General features: G+C 41.2%; 1 protein-coding gene across 1 annotated transcript in view; it reads left to right on the top strand.

Annotated features, from left to right (window-relative positions):
* SPTBN5 (spectrin, beta, non-erythrocytic 5) overlaps window positions 1-21,149 on the top strand; it is a gene marked incomplete at both ends in the record, with an annotated part of 87,986 nt that overhangs the window by 17,357 nt on the left and 49,480 nt on the right. The window contains 17 exon segments of the mRNA XM_010154682.1: window positions 1,462-1,713; window positions 2,413-2,700; window positions 3,350-3,596; window positions 4,464-4,603; window positions 5,548-5,647; window positions 6,494-6,664; window positions 6,757-6,921; window positions 7,947-8,173; window positions 8,747-8,933; window positions 10,196-10,396; window positions 11,553-11,669; window positions 12,271-12,434; window positions 14,373-14,505; window positions 15,320-15,465; window positions 16,203-16,317; window positions 17,431-17,541; window positions 18,577-18,756. Coding sequence (XP_010152984.1) covers window positions 1,462-1,713; window positions 2,413-2,700; window positions 3,350-3,596; window positions 4,464-4,603; window positions 5,548-5,647; window positions 6,494-6,664; window positions 6,757-6,921; window positions 7,947-8,173; window positions 8,747-8,933; window positions 10,196-10,396; window positions 11,553-11,669; window positions 12,271-12,434; window positions 14,373-14,505; window positions 15,320-15,465; window positions 16,203-16,317; window positions 17,431-17,541; window positions 18,577-18,756 — 2,944 coding nt within the window.

Below are 21,149 nucleotides of genomic sequence, written 5' to 3'. Positions count from 1 at the left end.
CTGAGATATTTAAACTGCAATGATTTGTGTGTGTTAAAGCCCAACAGGAATCCATCCGCAGGTGACAACGATGGATTCAGGGCAGTTCTGTCTGTATTGCATTGCAGCAGCTGGTTTGGTTGCCTAAACATCAGAATGAGGGTGCCCTTCACAAATATTGAAAGGAACTTCCAACCCTGTTTGACTTCACCACATATGTTTAGTACCTGTTGTGCATGTACCCCTGGCATCATGTCACACATCTGGAACCAAGATGCTGTCCTGATTTTGACCACTGTTGTTTATTTGCACCATATCCAGTGTGTTCTGGTCCCCTGAGAAGGGTCCTCTTGCTTGAGATGGCACTGAGATGAACGTTGAGGTTTTAGGGAGTGCTAGTGTTCATCCCCTCAGCCCATTTAAGTCCTGATGAAATCTTTATAAATACAGTGTCATGATTTAGGCCCAGCCAGCAACAAAGCACGATGTGGCTGCTCACTCACTCCTCTCTCCAGTGGGATGGCAAGGAGAAAATAGCAGGAAAATCTCATGGGTCGAAACAAGGACAGGAAGGGATCACTCACCGGTTATGGTCACAGGCAAAACAGACTCGAACTGGGGAAGAGAAAATCAATTAGTTACCAATCTAATGAGAGTAGGATAATGAGAAATAAAACCCAAATCTTAAAAACCTTTCCCCCACCCCTCCCTTCTTCCCAGGCTCTGCTTTGTTTCTGATTTCTCTACCTCCTTCCCACCAGTGGCACAGGGGGATGAGGGATAGGGGTTTTCAGTCAGTTCATCACATGTTGTCTTTGTTGCTCCTTCCTCTCCAGGGGGGAAGGACTCCTCACACTCTGCCCCTGCATCAGGGCGATGTTCCTCCCACAGGAGATAGTCCTCTACAAAATTCTCCAACCTGAGTCCTTCCCATGGGCCGTGGGTCCCTCCCACAGGATGCAGTCTTTCAGGTGCAGCCTGCTCCAGCATGGGCTTCCCATGGAGTCACAGGCTGCTTCACCTGCTCCAGCATGGGGCCCTCCCCAGGCTGCAGATGGGTCTCTGCTTCCCCGTGACCCTCCATGGCTGCAGGGCACAGCAGCCACCCCACCTCCCCACCTTTCTGTGCTGGCCTCAGTGTCTGCATAGTTACGTCTCAAATCTCACTCAATTCTCCTTCCACAGGTCTTTTTTGTCCTCTCTTAAATATGTTAATCGCAGAGAAGCAAATTGACTCGGCCTTGGCCAGAGGCAGGTCTGAGTTGGAGCTGGGAGAGCTTCTAGCAGCCCACCCCTGTGGCCCCTCCCAACTACCAAAGCACCCGCCACACAAACCCAACACAAGACGACCTTTTCTGAATAGAAGAAGGATATAGTTCATGTATAACATTGGCTATAAACAAAATCTGCTCTCTAGGTAAAGGCAAGTTTTGGGGTAGTGGCTGAGGCTAGATGCATGTAATCGTATTATCTCTCTCCAAGGTGGGAACTCATGGAAACTCTGAAGGAGGAGAAGGGCTCTGAGCTGATTGGAGTGGCTGATGTGAGGACGTTTCTTCAGGACTGTCAGAGCATAGGAGTGCTGCTGCAAGACAAGATGGTCCAACTCAGGGATCTGGAACCAGGCACCTCGCCTACCGGGCTGGAGTCAGACAAGCGCAAACTGTGTACAGTTGAGAGAGAGGTCCTGGTGATAGAGAGGAAAATTGAATACTTGAGGAGTGTTGCAAAATCGTAAGGAACCTGCTCTTTGTTTCCATATTCTTTGATGGTTTTCTAAGATCATGTTGTAAATTTTGGTGATAAAGAGAATGAGCAGCTTGTGAAGTTTTTATTGAAGTTTCTCTTTCTAGCAAGCTGAAGAACTGATGGGCCTTCTGGACTGAGATCATCTCTCTTGAGTATGACTGGGTGATTGGTGAAGTGATTGCTTCCAGAATTCACTGTTGTAGGAGAATAAATAGGATCCTAGTAATAGAGATAATTTGTGAGAGCCACAGGATTATTTGTGGCTCTCACAAATTCTCTCTCCTACTAGGAGTTACTTCCACATTTTGAACTAGGTATCATTTAGGTCCTGAAAGAGAGTAATTGAGGGAAGCAAGAATGAAGGCAGAAAGATAGCAGAGAATTGTGCACAGGAGTTTGAATTTGAAATATGAATTTAAGGTTTTTTACTTCTCTGAGTTTTCTGTACATTCACAATGGGAATGAATCACTGAACTACTGTGAGTCTTTCACATGGATGCATTTTCTGCAGTACACCAGATTCACACCAATGTTTCTTGCTAGTGTGGAGTATTTGTTGCTTAGCTGACTTTCTTTATAACAGAATTGTAAATATCCAAATCCATTCCTTTTAAAGAGTATTGGTGCAAGCTCTAAACGCCCGAAATGTTTGTCCAATTGAATGTATTTTATTTCCCCTTGTAGGATTAAGGACACCAACCCTGCAGAGAGCAGGGCCATCACTGAGCAGGTGGAGAACATGGAGAGGCTTCTGGCAAAACTCAAGCTGGAGACCCAAAAGAAGCGGGACATCCTGCAGCAGGCCCAAAATCAACAGTTCTTCCTGCAAGACAGCCGCAGGCTTCTGCTGTGGGCAGAAGGCATTCGGGAGAAACTGAGCAGTGAAGAAATGGGTGTGGATGTGGCTTCTGCAGAGCAACTGCTGAAGGAACATCAGGACCTGCTGAAAGAAATTAGGTCTCAAAAAGAAAGGTAGTGAGATTCTGTCAGGGTGGGCAGAGTGGGGTGATATGACAACAGTACTGTGAAGATGAAACATGTCTGTTGTGTACATCAGTTGTGTATGAAAGTAATAATGAGAGTCTGTTCAAGGGCTCTTGAAACTTGGCGTCAAAAGAAAACTGCAGAACACAAAATCTAGGTAGCTTTTGCATACTCATCCTGATTGCTGATAGAGGGGGAAGGAGAAGCTATATATTTGGAGCAGTATTCCACAAGCTCTTCTGACACTTGGATAGTACCTTCTGCACTTTATTTTGGTTCCCTCAGTCCTTCACTTCTCAGGCCTTATGCTTCTTGCTGCCATCATCTTCAATCCTCCTTCTTCACTGTTAGGAAGTTCCAGATACTGAGTTGGCCCTCCTCTTCCTTTTGATATGAAAGGCTTCTTATATGGGCTTTCAGCCCAAATGGGGAAATCTCACCTCTGCTTCTAGCATGTGTCTCCAGGCAAACAACCAGCTGCACTTTGTAGTGCACAACCGTGGCTAGCAGGAAGAGTGAAAGTGAGGGAGGAAAGCTTAACACCTAGGCAGTGCCAAGAGAGCAAAGAGTTGTGGGGAAAGAGAATTCATATTCCCTCACGCAGTGAGGTCTCACTTTTCTTTTTGACTCTGGGAAGATTTGTGCAGCTGGAAGAGCTCGGGCGCAAAGTGATCCATGAGCAACCCAGTAACAGCAGGACCACAGATGTCCACCAGTCCATGGAGAGGCTTGCCAAGGAGAACAAATTGCTGGAGAAAATGTGGGAACAGAGATGGAAAAAGCTGCAGGATGGCCTGGAATTGCAGAAGTTCAATAGGGAAGGAGACCATATCAACGCAGCCCTCTCTGGCCATGAGGCCTTTCTCCGGGGGAATGACCTTGGGGTATGTGCAGCAGCTGATTTTCTTTTCTCCTACTTTGTCTCCCCATTCAGGGAGTAGCAAGAATTTTTTAAATTAGATCAGTTTCCTCATTCCTATGGTCATGGCATTTTAATACTTGAAAACTAGACTTTCAAGTTTTTGTTGTTTTTATGTTCTTACCCATCATAATGAGAACAAAGCTTATTTTCTCACAAAAAAAGATTTTAAAACCAGCTATAGTTATGATTGTTGCTGTGTTTGTACATGTCAGATGGTTTATATACAATTGACTCATCAGTTTGGTGGCTAACCGTTAAAAAAAATGTTTCAGTTTGAACATAATTACTTTTTTTTTTTTAAGTAAAAACCTGACTTTTTTTAAAAAATAAAACTTTTTCTTTTCATTGAGTATTTTAAGAACATTAAGCAAATGAAAGGGAAAAAACAAATGCAGGCAATATTCAGAGGTCAGTGAAGGAGGTTGTGTTATCTCACCATCTTTTATGTTTTCATCTGAAACTGAAACTTTAGTGCTTTTGGGTCAACTAAGTGGAATAAAGTTCTACTTATTTATGGCCTTTCATGTTCCATGTCCCTAGATGCATCAGAGAGCTGGCACAAATTCAGAATGCAGATTTTCTTAAAACGTGAAAATGGAACCATAATGGAAATGTAAAACAAAGTAACCAGTTATGCTATAAACCGAAACACCTGCTGCTTGCTTGTAGCCTTGAACATCCTTAGACCCACGCAAAATGTACACTATATCACTTGCCTGAAAGAGAAGGGGGAGATAAGGTCAACTTTTTCTTTTTTTTTTTTTTCATTGCTACAGAAAAAACATATGACCAAGAAAAGACTTGTTCAAATTTTCTTTTTTAAATACAGGACCATGTAGATGCTGTTCAAAGCCTGCTGAAACAACATCAGGAATTTGAACAACTCCTGGTGGCGCTGAAGAGACGAGTTGAAGCCCTTAATGAAACTGGAGTGAACCTAATAGAGAGCAGGCACTTTGCATCTCACACGTGAGTCCAAACTCTTTCTTTTTTTATTTAGCTTTAATAAGTGATTTAGTGTGATTAGGGTGAGAAGAAAAGCTTTCTCTGAGCCCGGATTTAGGTGACCTCCAAGCTGTGATCTGCTGGATGCAGACAGGGAAAAAGACCTTCTGTGCTCTGAGAACAAATAAGCAAAATGCTTTAGGTTAAAAGACAGAGTGCTAAAATAATTCAACTTCTATCATACATTAGACATAGTGTTAAAACTTCTTTAATGCAATTTCATTAAATGCCTACATAAAACAATAGTTCATTAATTTGTCAGTATCACATATTAGAATTAATGTTTGCTGTTAAAAAGTTACAGAAGACTTCACGAGGAAATACCTCATCAGGATCAGCCTCTTCATGTTTTTGTCGAAGCTGGACTGTCACATGTAATTTCTTTATTGTGCTAGAGCCATTAGGATCTAGTAAGAGGACATCTACATAAACAAGAATTAGAAGTACAGGGTCAGAATGGACCTTTTGAGTCAAAAAGACTGTGTTCTTGTGATCACAAGTGATAATACCTTGAAAATTCCTTCCACAAATTGATAAAACTGCTTCTAAAATCTGATTTCTTGCCAGTGCTACTACCATTAAGAGGCCATTCCAGAGCCTCACTGCACTTACATGACAGAGAAAATTATTAGTGAAGGTGGATAATTGGGAAAGATAAAGGTCTGGGTTTTTTAGTCAAATATACATGACTGCACTGATGTAACAAAGCCATACAAAAGGAAAATCCAGAGCAGCTGGCAAGCAGTAGCAGCTTTCCAGATAAGCCCAAGCGTGGTCATGAGACCACGCCATGTATCCCTTCCTCCTGTCAACAGAGATGTTGAATCTAGAGTCCATTTATATCATAGTCGTGACTACAATACAACCAATACAACTTGGACAATTGGACTTAATATTTTTCTTGGTAGTATTGAAGAAAGAATGGTCACACTCCGGCGAAGGTGGGAGCAGCTGATACAAAGCAATGCTGAGAGAAAACAGAGGTTGTTGGATTCCCTACAGCTGCAGGTAAAAGGATTGATACTGCAGATTTGGTCAGGAATGTGTGAAGTAATTTTACCCTTTGTCTTAAGATTGGACAAATCTCAGACTGCTGAGCATTCCTACTGACGCACTGTTTCTCTTTGACTATGACACGGAGAATTTCACTTTCCAGGGAGTAAGTGATACACTGGTGATAAATCTTACAAAGCCATAACCACAGCAAAATACCGAAACAAAAATGGAGACAGTGAATAAAAAATATCAACAGAATGTTTTGTCTACTGGATAAGTTTATCCTGATCATTACTTATTTTTCTGAGCCTTAATAATTTGGAAGAGTTACTTTCAGTAACTGTACCTTTAACACTAAATTTAGCTTCCAGTGCTGAGATACAAAGTTATACCGGCGGATTGAACAACTTACGGTTAAAATAGTCTATTAAAAATGCAAACCTTCACCGACAATTAAAGGCAACAGATTAGTAAATGTGGTAAAAAAGAGACTAAGAGATAGTATTCTGAGGGCTTAAAAACTCCTCAATGGCTCAAGATCATCTCTCTTGAATTAAAAGTGTTGATTATGTATCATAGAATCGTAGAATGGTTTGGGTTGGAAGGGACCTTAAAGATCATTTAGTTCCAACCCCTGTGCCATGGGCAGGGACACCCTCCACTAGACCAGGTTGCTCAACAAATGTTGAACAACTCTGTTCATCAAATGTAGAACAACTTTTATATGAAAATATATCACATTTCCTAATAGTTAGAAAAAAAAAAAAAAATCAGGGCTTGATCCTAGCAGCAAGGATGCACTGCAAACCCACACAGAATCAGGATTTAAATCAATTTAATCCTGTGTGTTTCTGTAAGGAATTTAATCGTGATGCAGCTGAGCTTTTGATATGGATGGAAGAGAAGTACAAGATTGCATCAGATGAATCCTATCGTGATCCAACAAATGTTCTACGCAAACTGAAGTGGCATGAGGCTGCTGAGAAGGAAATGATGGCTAATGAGGAGCACTTTGCAACACTGATAAAGGTGAAGGCAGTTTTGGTGCTAAGTCTTCAATTTTGTCTCAGGATTCATAGATGCTGATCTGATAAAAAAAATGATGTGCTGTGTTTCAACAGAAAGGAAATCAACTGATTCAAGACCATCATTATGCTGCAGTTTCTATCCAAGAGAAGATGGCAGAGCTTCAAAAGAAGTGGAAGGAATTGTATCGCAGGATGATAGAGCGAGGTGACAAGCTGAGACAAGCTGGGCAGCAAGAACAGCTCATGGAACTGCTCCAGGTCAGAAGGTGATAGGGAACAGAGGAGAGGAATATCTCAGGATTCTGATTCCTCTGTTGTGTGGTCTTCCCCAAAAAGAGCAGAATACCATCCAGATAAAGTGTATTTTAAGGTGTCCATTTTGTCTTAAGTCTCCAGAGAGAAAACCAATATAACACTGACCAAGCTCGCTCCAAAGCTATGGGCAGGATAACAGTGCCAGCACAGCACCAAGGTACAAAGCTGTGGAACTCGAGCTCAGCACTGCATCTGAGTGGCCGTCCTGTACTGGGAAAACATCAAAACTTTCTGCATTGGTCAATGCTGTGCAACTGCTTGCTTGGAGTCAGTTTGGGGTTGGAGTCATGGCACTGTATTATCATAGAATCATAGAATGGTCTGGGTTGGAAGGGACCTTAAAGACCATCTAGTTCCAACCCCCCTGCCATGGGCAGGGACACCTTCCACTAGACCAGGTTGCTCAAAGCCTCATCCAGCCTGGCCTTGAACACTTCCAAGGATGGGGCATCCACAACTTCTCTGGGCAACTTGTTCCTGTGCTTCAAACCCCTCCCTGTGAAGAAATTCTTCCTGATGATCTAAACCTCCCCACTTTCAATTTAAACCCGTTACCTGTTACTGGATGACAATTAAGTACACTGTCATCCAGACAAATTGTGTAACAGGCACAACGTGCTGTGAAACTGTTTCAACAGCGGTGTGTCATGGAACTGCTGTTGTGTTGTAGCTATAATGTGAAGTCTTTGAAGATTGTTTGATTGTTTTGTGTTATGTCACTGAAGATAGTTCAAAGAGACTGTTTTTAAACATATGCTATAGTGTCTCAGAGAGAAGAGGACTCCAAAATAGTGTGCAAAACAAAATATTCCCAGGAGATGCCTCTTAGAGACATCTGGCCATCATGTTACAAAGAAAGGACATAGAGATTTACAAATTGTGTCCAGGAAGCTGTCATGGGATGGGCTGAGTGAGAAAACATGATGTTGAAAGATCAGTACAAGTGTGCTGTAATCTTTTCCTGGCAGGATGCCAAAAAGAAGATAGAGAAAATTGAGAAAGTTCTTCAGGAATCTGAGACAGGCCATGATTTGCGCTCCAGTCGTGATCTACTCAAGCAGCACAGACAGCTGGAAAATGAGACACGTGAGCTGGCAGAGAAAATGAACTCTATTGTATCTCACGCGAGGAAAATGGCCACCAATCACTTTGACTCCCAGAGGATTCTGGATGAAACACAGAAATATCTGAAAAGGTGAGGCATCACTCACTTTTTGTCTCCACCCCTTGTGACAAATAACATTTTTTATTCTACCTTCTAGAAGATGTGTTTTGGTTGATTAGGTTTAACCCATATTCAGGAATGATTTGTCCTCACACCTGTAGCACAACTGTGCTTTGATCTGCACCTACACAGCTGCCTGTTGACCCATCTCAACCTTTATTTCTGGAGCTTGTTCCTTGCCTGCTGCCCTCCTCCTTCAGTCCTTTGCTTATCCATAGGTCATCCACCACTTTCTAAGAGGTGCAGTGCACCAACATTCAATAGTGACCAGTTCCTTAAAACCTCACTGGACAAGCCTAGGGCTTCAAAACTGTAAAACACTTTTCATCTGCTTATGTTTAATGTTATTGTATAATCTACTTGCTAAACATAGGCTTCTGGAGACAAGATTCTTGTATGTGCAGCCAGCGCTAACCACTGAAACTTAATTGAAAAGAACTGTCCAGGGTTTTTCTAATCTTCACATTGGTATCATAGCCTCATTCCCTTGGCAGAATCAGGATAAAGCTTTGTTTTAACATATATTTAATGGATGACCCTTAGGTTTGAGTCTTTGCAAGCACCTCTTGATGACAGGCGTAAGTTGCTGGAAGCTGCAGTGGATCTCTATGAGTTCTACCATTATCATAATATGGAACTGAACTGGATTAATGAGAGATTGCCTATTGCCCATTCCACCAACTGTGGGAAGTCCTTGGATGTAGCTCAAAGCCTGTTGCAAAAACACAAGGTAACTCCTTTAATCAAGTGTATTATAGTATGTCGGCACATTGCATTTCACCTCAGCCTGCAAACCAGCACCCTTTATTTCCAGGAAGGTTGCTGCAAACAAAATGCATTGCCACACTTTTAATGAGTACATTCACCGATTACAGCACTAACCCAGCTAAAATCCTTCCAGTGGATTGAGACAAGTCAGCAGTGTGATGATTTTCAGAGCAAACAACAAATTCCTGTGTGAAATGCAAAATTGGTCACACTTTACAGTATTACTATTCTGACAAATTTTGTATTTCTTCCCCTTAGAAGTGGATAAAAAGCTAGTGTACCTCACACTAAGTAGAAAAAAAAAAATAATGCTTTTGCTTTCTAGGTTGATCTGGGTTGAATATTTTAACAGTTACACGCTCATCCTATTTTAGTTCTATGCTTACTCTTTCATTATACACGCAGTCTTGAGGTTTGTGCATTCTCTAGAGGCTATGTAACAGCCATTTAATGCTCATTTTAATCCTGTACTGCTGTAAAATGGTTTGAACAAGCCACACTCAATATATTTATAAAGGCAGGTTAACACATTTCTGGAGAGTTTGATTCTTTGTATAAGTTCACAGCTGGAGGGGCACCTCAGAGCTGCCCTGCACCACAGGCAACATTGAGTTTTGCAGCACCTGGATTGCAAGTTCCACAGGGAAGGTTATAAGACCAGTGGGAGGCTTTGTGGGAGCAGGACTCTAATGATTTTCATGGTACTGTTGACAGCGTCCCTCTTCCCATCATCCTCCAGCCCACTCATCTTCTGGGATAGTGTATTTTCCCATCAGCAACTCAACACTTTTTTCTGCATCCGGCAGATGCCGGATGTGTCTCATCCCTTGTGCCGGATTGTGTCTCATCCCTTGTTCTGCTCTGTCCCTCAAACCTCCCTGGCTGCTGGGCAGGGGAAAGGGCAGGTCTGTGGTAAGGAGAAGGGGTAGAACTGGGCCAAGAACTTTGATGGGTAGTGCTGAGGTTGTAGGGAAGTTAAGGAGTGTCTGCTGGCCACTTTACAGGCTCATATCTCCTTCCTCACTGGCGGCACCAAGAGCGGAATGGGCTGGGACCTGTGGCTGAGGCTGCAGCTGTTGTAGAAACACAGTCCTTGCATCCACTGGCTATACTCCGCCCATTGTCACTAGCTGCCAGTTTTGCTTAGGACTAGGAGCACATAGAATTTCTTTGTCCTCACACAGCCTTTCTTTATTCCTATGTTTTCTTTTATCTCATTCTCAGGAACTGCAGGCAGAAGTGAATGCCCACAGGCAGCAAGTCCAGCGGGTCCTGGATAAAGGAAACACAATGATTGTAGGCCAGCACCCATCATCTCAGAAAATAACTGAGAAATGTCAGGAGCTTGTGACTGCCTGGCAGGGCTTGGAGAAGGCCTGTGAGGAAAGGATGAAGCAGCTGCAGCACTCAGTTGGCTTCCAGGAGGTACAAATTAGGACAAAGTGCTTACACATTAGCTTCTTCAAACGAACAGGATGGCCAGAGTGTTAAAGTGAAAAACAAAAGACTTTTGCTGGATCTGGTGTTCAATTGCTTGAGGCCAGATTCATGGAAGTGGAGGGCTGGGTTGCACAGCTGAATGCAGCCCCCAGTTTAGAGCTGCTGCTGTAGGGGTTTGCCTTGGACTCTGTACCCATCCCTCATGGTTGTATGTAGAACACATCCTTGTCCTAGCAGTAGCTCCTTTCTCAATATCTTTACACAGTCTCTGGCTTTGACGTAAGTAATGCAATGGATCCTGATCTGACCTTTCATATTGGAAAACCATGACAAGGAAATCAGAAAACTAGGGATCTCTTGTAACATCAAATCTTTGCCTGTTCCAGGCAACGGTATGATACTGAGCAACTGATAGCACACTCTCACTCTCACAGCAACTTCGGATTTTGAGCCTATTATTTTCAACAGGATACTGACCCTTACGTTTAGCCTGTTTAAAAAAGAAATACAGGCAAATATTTATCTGGACGATCCAAATTTTGTGTCATCCGTGGGTTATGTAAGAGTGCAGCTACTCACACAGCATAGTTTTGTAGACACAACCAGCATTTGCATAGAGTTCACAGGCCCACCTCAAGTATGTTCCCTGGGGAATATGATCATCTGGCTGTTAATTTCCTCCATCTATACAAACAGCTGTCATTACTACAGGCTTTATGAAGCCTGATTCTTATAGGTGATTTGAACCTCTCAGGAAGGGGAAGAAGAAATATCAGACTGATATTATGCAGTTATGCCCTACCCTTAGTGAACAATATAATGGAAAACTCAAGTAAGGATAGTGATGTGAAGAAAGAAAAGTGAGACAACTTGAAACTTACTGCCAGAGCTTTGATGCCTGGAGAAGACCTTAGTGATCCTGCACTGAAGTCTTCCTTCTGTGGCCTCCATCACCTTCCTATGATTTGACAGAACAAGAGGGTGGAATAGCACTTCATGGGATTAAATACTCTTTGTTATTTAATAAAACATCACAGTAAATCTTACAGTGCACCATTCATTTGGAATTTATTAAGCCATAAAAAAATGACCTGTTTGAAAGCTGAGGTAGAAACTAATTTGCTTTCTGTTTAACTGATAGTTTTTAATGAATACCTCAGACCTGGAGGCTTGGATAGCAGAAAAATATCCGCTTGTGACAAGCAAGGACTATGGTAAGGACGAAGATGGAACACGGAAACTCATCAAGAAACATAAGGTATTTCTCTGCTTAAGTTCCACACACTGTCCTGATCTTCTAGTCTGTTTGTGACTGTAAGATTTTTCTGTCTCATTGGTACTTAAGTGTCCGTCCATCTCCAAGATGCTTCACACTGATGTATATCAACATGTGAATGGAAGAGATCAATGCAGCTTACTAATATGGTTGGAAAAATGTAGTTTGGGGGAAAATAAGAATGGTGAATATTCTCATCTTATTTTTCTGAGGTCAAAACTGACTATGATCTGCTATCTGTTTTCAGTCTCATCAGGTGCAGGCAGAAGCCTTATTTTTTTTCCTAAAATCAATACTACAGATAGAGTATTATTCCAGGAATACTTTTCTCTGCCTAATAATATATCGGGAATTTCTAATTGTCCTTATTTAACTTTTTTTTTTTTTTAATTTATGTGCACTTTTTTCCAGAAGATGTTGCTAGAAAATTTCATAAAACTGATCAAGTCCTGAAAATGTTACGTGCTTCCAGAAAGTTTTTTCTCCTCTTTTAGTGTTTCAATGACTACACCATAGGCTGATGCAAAAGTTCAAACTGGTTATCTTGGACAATTGAGACTCAACCCATTCTTTTCTCTGCCAGGCACTGGAGCATGAGATTGCCATTTACCAAAATTTGATGAAAGAACTGAGTGAAAGTGCCCAAAATCTTCCTCTTGTGGGCTCCATCCATCATGTCGAGGTTGATGCACCAAAGGAACAAGTTCATTCAAGACTCCAGGATTTGCAGGAACTAGCAGCAGCAAGGTAGAGACTAGCACTGCCCCTTGAATCCTAGGTTTGATTCACTGCAGTAATGAAGAATATCTCCGGTTACCTCACTGGAATTTAGATCATATCTGTTATCTCGGGGAGACCTCATTGCAGCTTTCCAGTATCTGAAGGGGGCCTACAAGGGTGCTGGGAGAGGACTTTTTACAAGAGCCTGTAGTGATAGGACAAGGGGTAATGGGTACAAATTGAAAACAGGGAGGTTTAGATTAGATGTCAGGAAGAAATTCTTCACAGAGAGGGTGGTGAGGCACTGGAACAGGTTGCCCAGAGATGTTGTGGATGGCCCATCCCTGGATGTCTTCAAGGCCAGGCTGGATGTGGCTTTGGGCAACCTGGGCTAGTGGAAGGTGTCCCTGCCTATGGCAGGGGGGTTGGAACTAGATGATCTTTAAGGTCCCTTCCAACCCAAACCATTCTATGATTCTATGATTCCTCCTTTTTTTTCAATTATATTTAGGAAATTGCTTCTTTCTATTTTAGAATTCTGTGAACCTATGAGCTTTTCATTATTGTTAAGCAGGAACTCTACATCTTATTCAGAGAGTTTTGCTACATAATAAGCAAAATCCCCAAAATTACTTCTCTATCCTTCATCATCCTCCTGTAAAGTGACTTGAGATGATGGATTCTGACTTGCCTTTGTGGTATTTGGAAGCTGCTATCAAAAGGAAAAGAATGTTTTTGAGAGGTTTATTTAGTGTTGCTTGAAAAGTACTTAAATCATTACTGGCAGAAGGATAACAATTAACAATTACACATCTTTATGCCCAGTGGCTGTGGTAGTATAGGAAGTTTTTTATTCTTGAATGAATCATTTACTTTTCACTTCCTTTCTGTTATTGTTACAGAAAGATGTTTACAACAAGACAGTTTACTTGTACACAGTGTTTTTAAACACGTCTGGTTTGTTGTCAGGAAGGATCAAATGTGTGAACAGTCTAGGTTTTTCCTCCACAAAAATTTCACTCAGAAGAGGAATGGGGCTCCTCAAGTAGAAAAACAAGTAACTGTGTCTGGATGCTAGAAAAATAAAGTTTAGAGGAAATGCTGGTATTTTACCTTCTGTTTTTATTTTTGTTTATATTTTTAAAAAATAAAAGCATCAATAGAAAATCCTGTGAATGAAAAGTTCAGAAAAAGGAATAAGAAATATAAAAATGTTTGTGTGTATTGAACACAGAGATGTTTTTCGTACATTTGTGCTTAATGTTAACCTGAGTCTCCTGGTGCCTCATTGGTGGTCCGGCTCATACCTCTGATCTGCATTCTGCTTGGTGGGCTGGAGTCTCTCAGCAGGCTACATCTCTTGTGGTGAGCATTTGTGATTCAAACAGGGAAGCCAGGTTCATCTTTCCTGGAATATTTTCACAATGTCCAGGCAGAGTTAGCAGATGGAAAATTGATATTTTGTGTACGGTAGAAGGCTTGTAGCATGTCAGGCTGCATTATAAAATACTCCAGATGATCAGAAATATGCAGCAGGTTAGCGCAATTTTGCTGAACAGGCATTGTGAGCTGAATTGCATCAAATGGCTTTCATAGCATTTGCCTTCCTGGTACATAATCCTCAGTTAGAAAGATTTCCTTCTTCTTTTCCTAAGTACTACAATTATCTTTAGAAATATAGATCAGGACAGATGTGGAAAAAAATGAAGGGTATTCTCAGGGGAAGGAAAAAAAACCTCAAAACAGTGGCACAGTACTTTTCTGGGAAACTCAGCCAATTAGTCTGATCTTGCTGACAGCTGTCATCCTGTGAATATAATTTCCAATCTTGAGAAATAAAGTCAACTTTTTCATTAAAGAGAATGAGTCTTGATGGTGGGAAGTTTGGGGGAAGAAAGTTACTCATTGCCCTCCTCTTATATTCCTATGGTGTAATTGTATTGTCTTGTCTCCTGCCTCCAACAGAGGGAAGAAGCTGGATGAGACTCTTGTCTTGCATGAGTTTCTACGAGAATATGAAGATCTGCAAGACTGGATCACTCAGCAGAAACAAACAGCCAGCTCTGAAGACTATGGAAACGATTATGAACATGTATTGGTGAGTTTTTTGAGTAACAGATGAAAAATCAACCAAACACTATGTAATGAGACTGTAAAAAGATTCTAAGGTTGTCCTTGAAAACTTATAAGACAAAGTAAGAAGCAAGTACATATAACTGGGAGATGGGAAGAGAAAAGGGTGAAGAGTGAGTGGGAAGGATTGACTCATGAGAGGCAGACAGCATTGCCTAACACATCCTGCTACCGTGGGGGCTGAGCTGCATGAAACAACTGCATGTTATAATGTCTCCGCCTTCAGAGAGCATCTCCTTTCTATTTTTAATAACCAGATATTTCAGTCTGGTGTCCATTAAGGCTTTTTTTCATCACAAATACGGATGTACAGACATCTACAGCTATACCTCTTCACATGGCACAGAAACTAACCTAATTTCAGCCTGTTGGAAATCAATAGCCATTCAGAATCCTCGCTTTCGTAATTTATTTCAAAATATCTTGTGTCCTAAATCTTAAAATTGGATGACATTATCTAGTTATAGTACTGAAAGCACATTTGCATTTAAGAAGTGAAAACATAATTTAATAATTAAAGCTCATTGTACATTAAATGTTTATATCACCAGTAATAATGTTTCTGCCTCATATCTGCATCACAAACCTCATGTTTTGCTAATAGTTTGTAGCTCCTCATGGTCTTTGGAGGCAAAATCCAGTAATTCTCTGCAATTTCTCTGTCTCCAAATATGATCAGCTTATTTCCTGTCTTGGCTGTGCTCTGATAGCTGAGAAGAGGTATGTTTAGGAAAAGAGCACTCAAAATGCCTTTTTTGTTATTGCTTTTCTTTCAAAAGCAACTTTATGCCAAATATGACACGTTCAGACACCAGTTGGAAGCAGCTGGGAAGAGACTTGTGGCTTGCCAGCAGCTGGCAGACAACTTGCTGACCTGTGGGCATTCTGAATCCCGGGAAATTCGGCAGAAGCAGAAAGAGCTAAGGTAGGATACTTGTGTTAGCTCTGTAATGCTTTGTCCTTTCAATTCACTCTCGAGCAGGAGGACGTGAGGAGGGATTAGAAAAAGGTAAAGCATGTCCTCCCAGTTCTCTATTTGCAAAATGTGTGGTTTGCTCACTGATACAGAGCTGCTGCCATGCCTCATTTAAAAATAGACTACTATAGTGCAGACAGTAGCTGCTTGCTGATTTGGCTTCTACGTGGCATCAGAGGTGCTTTACAAGTATGGGTGAGTGAACTTCCTTTGCCCCTTGAAATAGGATCACTTAATTGAAAGGCTAGGAGTTTAGTTGCTTCTTTATTGCTTCTTATTTTCAAGTTTGAATGCCATGACTGTTCTGCAGAACAACATGAAGATGTTCTGAGCTTCCAATGTCTGGCATCGGTCCAAACTGGCCCAAAAGAGAAACATGAAGCATTAGTAGGGTCTGACTCAGTCCTCCAAGTCCTGCGTATAAAGCCTGAAAACCATATTGTAGAGGGGCACCCTTATATAGGACCACCTATTTAAGTGCCTGGAGCAGATGGGAGGACATGGACAGAATAGGGTGAGAGACATGCTGCTGCTCAGAGAATCACTCAAACAGAATTTAATGGCAATAATGGAAAAAAAAAAAAAGTAAGAGGAGGTCTTGTTTTCAGTCTTTTTTCAGACTGTTAACCTCCTTTACTCCGACTTCTAATGTTTTACATGATCCTTTTCATCATCCTCCCTTGTAGGAACTCCTGGGAGGAGCTGTTAGAAATTACCAGATTACGAGGTGAGCGGCTGAGAGATGCTGAGACAATTCACAAGTGTTACCAGGACCTGACAGATGCTCTGGCCCATATTGAGGTAAAAAATACTGGGAAAGTGTCATATAACGTGTACTTCATTTCAGCCCCATTTATTCTTATGATTCTCAGCATGCTTACTGCTGACTTAAAAAAAAAAAAAAGATCAGTAAGAAACCTGTGTACTTACTCAAAGTGTTAAAAAAAAACAACAAAACAAAACACAAACAAACAAACAAACAAAACCTGGGCAATCCTTAGACACCTGACTGGTCACTTGGAGAACCATTGGTGAAACCAGGTGCAGCTAGTACTGCTGATCTGTAGGATAAACTGAGAAGACCAGGGCTTGAACTAAGTTCTCTCACAATGCAGGGCATATAGTAATGTTGTTTGCAGTCATCAGGCCTAAGATACTGTTTACTAGCTCACTGGGATGGATCTTTATACACCATTGTAGCTTTACACACTGAAGAAAGAGCTGTCTTGTGAAAAAGGTAGTTCTCTGGATTACAGTGACCGTTAGCCTGGAAGGTTGGCAGGCAATCATGTGACCTGATGCAAAAAGCTGGGTCAAAAATATTTTTCTTTCATTTTAGTGCCCAGTACTGGCCATAATTTCAAACAGTTCCAGTGTGAAAACTGGGGGTAGAAGTCACAATGAAAATCTTCAGCCTTCTGTTTTATCAGCATCCTGAATAATTTCACAGTGAAACCACATCCTTGCTGCGCTGAGAGGTGTGGTTTCCCTCACACAGATGTGTACAGGAAGTGGCGATCCAACAAAGCTTCCACTGTTTGCAAGGCAACAGGTCTTCGGTAGGATACATGCATCAGGTTTGCTTCTTGCATGTGCTGGCAGAGGCTGCCCTATTCAACTATATTACTCCTGTTTCCTTTCCCTGTTATGAATGGAAAATCAAATGTCATAAGGCTTGAAACTTCCTCTCTCACAGTCCAGTTGGATAGCTTAATTGCTAAGATATTTACGAGTGAGTTACTAGGATGGATGTACTAGGACAGATTTTTCTGTCTTCCTTTTACCTCTAACAGGTGAGTAACCCAGGATTTCCTTAATCGTTCAGTATGAGTTGCACTACAAAAAAGTAGGCTTGTACTGTGTTTCGCTTGGAAGCAGAAAGTAACAAAGCTTTCTATGATTTCTTACTTCTAGGAGAAGTCCAAAAGTATTCCAGATGATGTTGCTAAGGACATGAGAGGTGTGCAAACCCAGCTCCGGAACCATGTGGCCCTGGAGCACGAGCTCTCTGGGAATGAGCAGCAGGTAATAAAAGTCCTTTGTGGTCTTTATTGTGCAGCCAAAATTCAGGTTTCCAAGACAATCATAGTAACAATTTGATATTGTGATCCAAATTATTACAGGCTCTCTGTGAGAGCCTGCAAATCTCTAGGAATCTTCCTTAGTCTTCTGCTTTTTTAATATGTTCAAGGTCTGATGGCAGTGATAAAGTAGGTTATTTAAAACCTTACTAATGAGGGACATATTATATAATGAGTGCTGACTATGGAAGTGATTAACAATCTGGTCTATGTACAGAGAAACTGAATATTCATTGAACAGAAAATGCATTGGTTGAATATAGAGGATTACAGAAGGAAGGATGGGGCAGCAGTCTGGAATTTTCAACAAGTTTACAGTGGTAGGAATTGGACTGGAAAAAGTTTCAGCTCATGGGAACAGCTGTTGTTTAGAAAGCTTCCTTGTGTATAGGAGATTTACTTAGCTTCAACTAGACCAATAAAACTAGTATGAGTTTTCTCTTCACCCCCTTGTTTAGTAAATGTAATGGTATATTTAACACAGCATGTGTTATACTGGGTTAACAGCTTCGGTAACCTTAATATTACTTATCAGTGGCTTCATGTCTTGGCCTTGTGGCAGATAACACTAGAATTGATCCCACCAGCTGCTTGCTACATTTAAAGTTAAAAGAGCATGAGAGATGCATGAAGAGAATGTAGTCACAGTTAATCGATATGTCCGCTACGGAAAACAAGGTGTGGTTAGCTATTATTTGCATTATTCATGTAATAAATGTTTTAGCAAAAAGGAGAAACAAAATATCCCTGCCTATTTGAAAAGTCCCTGTTGTGATGAGCCTTAGAAAACACTAGATGTCACTGTTATTCCATAAAACTGAAATTAGGGAAGCTTTTCTGTAGCGTTAGAAAAGGCAGGTCAGAAATGTTGCTTGCATTGTCGTTTCATGTACAATTAACATAGCCTTTATCATAACTTTTCTGAAATTAGCTGAATCTCTCCGACTCTCCTATCCTCTTCTTTCATCCCTGTGCACAGCTGCAAGAGCTGATGCACTCTGCAGATCATGTGCTGACCCATTGCTCAAAGAAGCAGGTGGAAGACCTGAAAGCAAAGCAGCAGGCAATTGTGACCAACTGGAAGGCCCTGAAGTCTAAAGTGGAACTGCGCAAGAAACTTCTGGAACAAGCATACAAGCTTTACCTGTTTCAGGCACAAGTAAGCACTTCTGCCTTCTGCCCGTTGGTACACAGGGGAAAGCTGCTTTCAGTGCGTGTGAATCATGGGCGTACTTGCAAGCTGCAAAGGTTGATGTAAGAGCCTGCAGGTGCCACCTGTGTTATTAAATGAAGTTATTTAAGTGCTTGTAGCTATTTAGAAAGCTTTTAGAGGATAAGGATCTTTTACCTTCTGTAGGAAGGGAAGCTTGTATCCAACTGTGTATGGGATAATTGATAGTTATCAGAAACGGTCATCACAGTAGTAGCAGTAGTCTTTTCAAAGACTCTGCAATTTCCACTAAAAGTGATAAAAATAGATGCTAGACTCCTATTTATAATGGCTAAAAGTTTGTTCTCTCTTTCTCACGGCATGCAATAGCCTTCAGCTAACTTCCTTCATGGAATGTATCAAATACAACTCACTGTTTACTGGAAGTAACATCTGAAGTTGCATAAACACACTGACATGCATATATAAGCATAATATCATCATCTGCAACACACAGTAGTTTTCTATCCAAAGAATTCAGTGGGTCACTGAGGGACGATTTGCCACAGAATACTTTGCAAATGTCAGTAGTCTTGGTGAAGAAACTTGAGCTACACCACTGCAAATTAGTAGATTATTGTTGTAAGTACTGCACTAGCAAGTACTGAAACAGCAGGACTGCCCCCTTTTATCATGAAGGAAGTTGCTAATGTAGATTTCTAGAATAACTTTACATCCCTTATATACTTGAACTGTTCCAGGTGTAACTTCAGTGTCAAAGACACCTCTGGCAGTTCACATTCTCTTTCCATGTTTGCTGGGAAGCAGAGAATATCCAGGGTATGCTCACCTGCAAAAAAACCTTTCCACAAGATTGTCTTAAGGTTGTGAGTTGGGATCAAGACCACAATAGAGCATACATGATGTTTTTGTGTTAGCATGAGAGGCTTCTGCACATCAGGCTAATCCACTTTGAGTCTCCTGGAAGTGTTCAAAGCAAAGCATTACCTGTCATATTTCATCCAAAAATATATTGTAGAGTTAGAGAAGAAGTGCTTATGACACTTCAATTTTTAAGGATTTGGTTGGTTTGGTTTTTAACTGTTAAGAATCCATTATCTTGTGCAGAACTGTTGATGGAGAGATAAAGTGAATTAGAATATGACTTAAGGAAAATTAGAGTCGCTCTACTGATGTACATGAAAGTTTCCTTTGTCCACTGTCTTTCTGACGGTGATCTAGGGACGATAGTAAGAACAAGGCAAACTTCTTCTAGTATGTATTCTTTAACACATTAGATACTTGAAATCTTCAGCCTGGGGGCCTTTTCATCAGGAGATGGATCTTGATGGATTTATCCATTCAAACATAGTCACTCAGAGTTCACATCATTATTGATTTGTTTCATAACTTATGTAATAAACTTAGTTATTGACTTTAGATAGAAAATGTCCTGTTGGTGGTGGTATGTTTTTGGGTTTTTTTAAATTGCTGGAACCATATGAAATATCTTTGGTTTGAGTTTTGTCTGAAATCTGTGATACATCCTGTGATATAAACGGCAAATCTGTAGCTTATTTCTTACTCTGGCCATGTGTCCTCTCATCTGCATTGGTAAATTTACAAGCAATAAAACCTTTAAAAATATAAAAATCTGTCAGGGCTTAACAGAGACAGCTACACAGTCATTAAGGTGCTTTCTTAACATTATAAAACAGAAAGACAAAGCCAGGTGACTGTATTTTCAGTGACATGCACAGATGGGATTATGCCTCAGACATTTCCCTGTCTCTGATGTCAGTCTGCTGGCAAGAAGTATTCCTGATCCTGGTGAAAGTGTCTAAATATAAAAATCTGTCAGGGCTTAACAGAGACAGCTACACAGTCATTAAGGTGCTTTCTTAACATTATAAAACAGAAAGACAAAGCCAGGTGACTGTATTTTCAGTGACATGCAGATGTGATTATATGCCTCAGACATTTCCCTGTCTCTGATGTCAGTCTGCTGGCAAGAAGTATTCCTGATCCTGGTGAAAGCGTCTAGACAACAAGTCTTATAAGGAGTGGCTGAAGGAACTGGGGTTGTTTAGCCTGGATAAAAAGAGGCTCAGGGGAGACGTTATTGCTCTTTACAACTACCTGAAAGGAGGGTCAGTCTCTTTTCCCAGGTAGCAAGTGATAGGCCAAGAAGAAATGGCCTCAAGTTTCACCAGGGGAAGTTTAGATTGGGTATTAGGAAGAATTTCTTCACTGAGAGGGTTGTCAGGCATTGGAACAGGCTGCCCAGGGAGGTGGTTGAGTCACCATCCCTGGAGGTGTTTAAAAGACGTTTAGATGTGCCGCTTGGGGACATGGTCTAGTGGTGGACTTGGCAGTAGTAGGGTTATGGTTGGGCTTTATGG

The sequence above is a fragment of the Eurypyga helias genome, unplaced genomic scaffold, assembly GCF_000690775.1.
Source record: "Eurypyga helias isolate BGI_N326 unplaced genomic scaffold, ASM69077v1 scaffold2177, whole genome shotgun sequence".
In the NCBI taxonomy this organism is placed as follows: Eukaryota; Metazoa; Chordata; class Aves; order Eurypygiformes; family Eurypygidae; genus Eurypyga; species Eurypyga helias.
The sequence above is the reverse complement of the archived record's forward strand: the minus strand, read 5'-3'. Positions and strand labels throughout refer to the sequence as shown.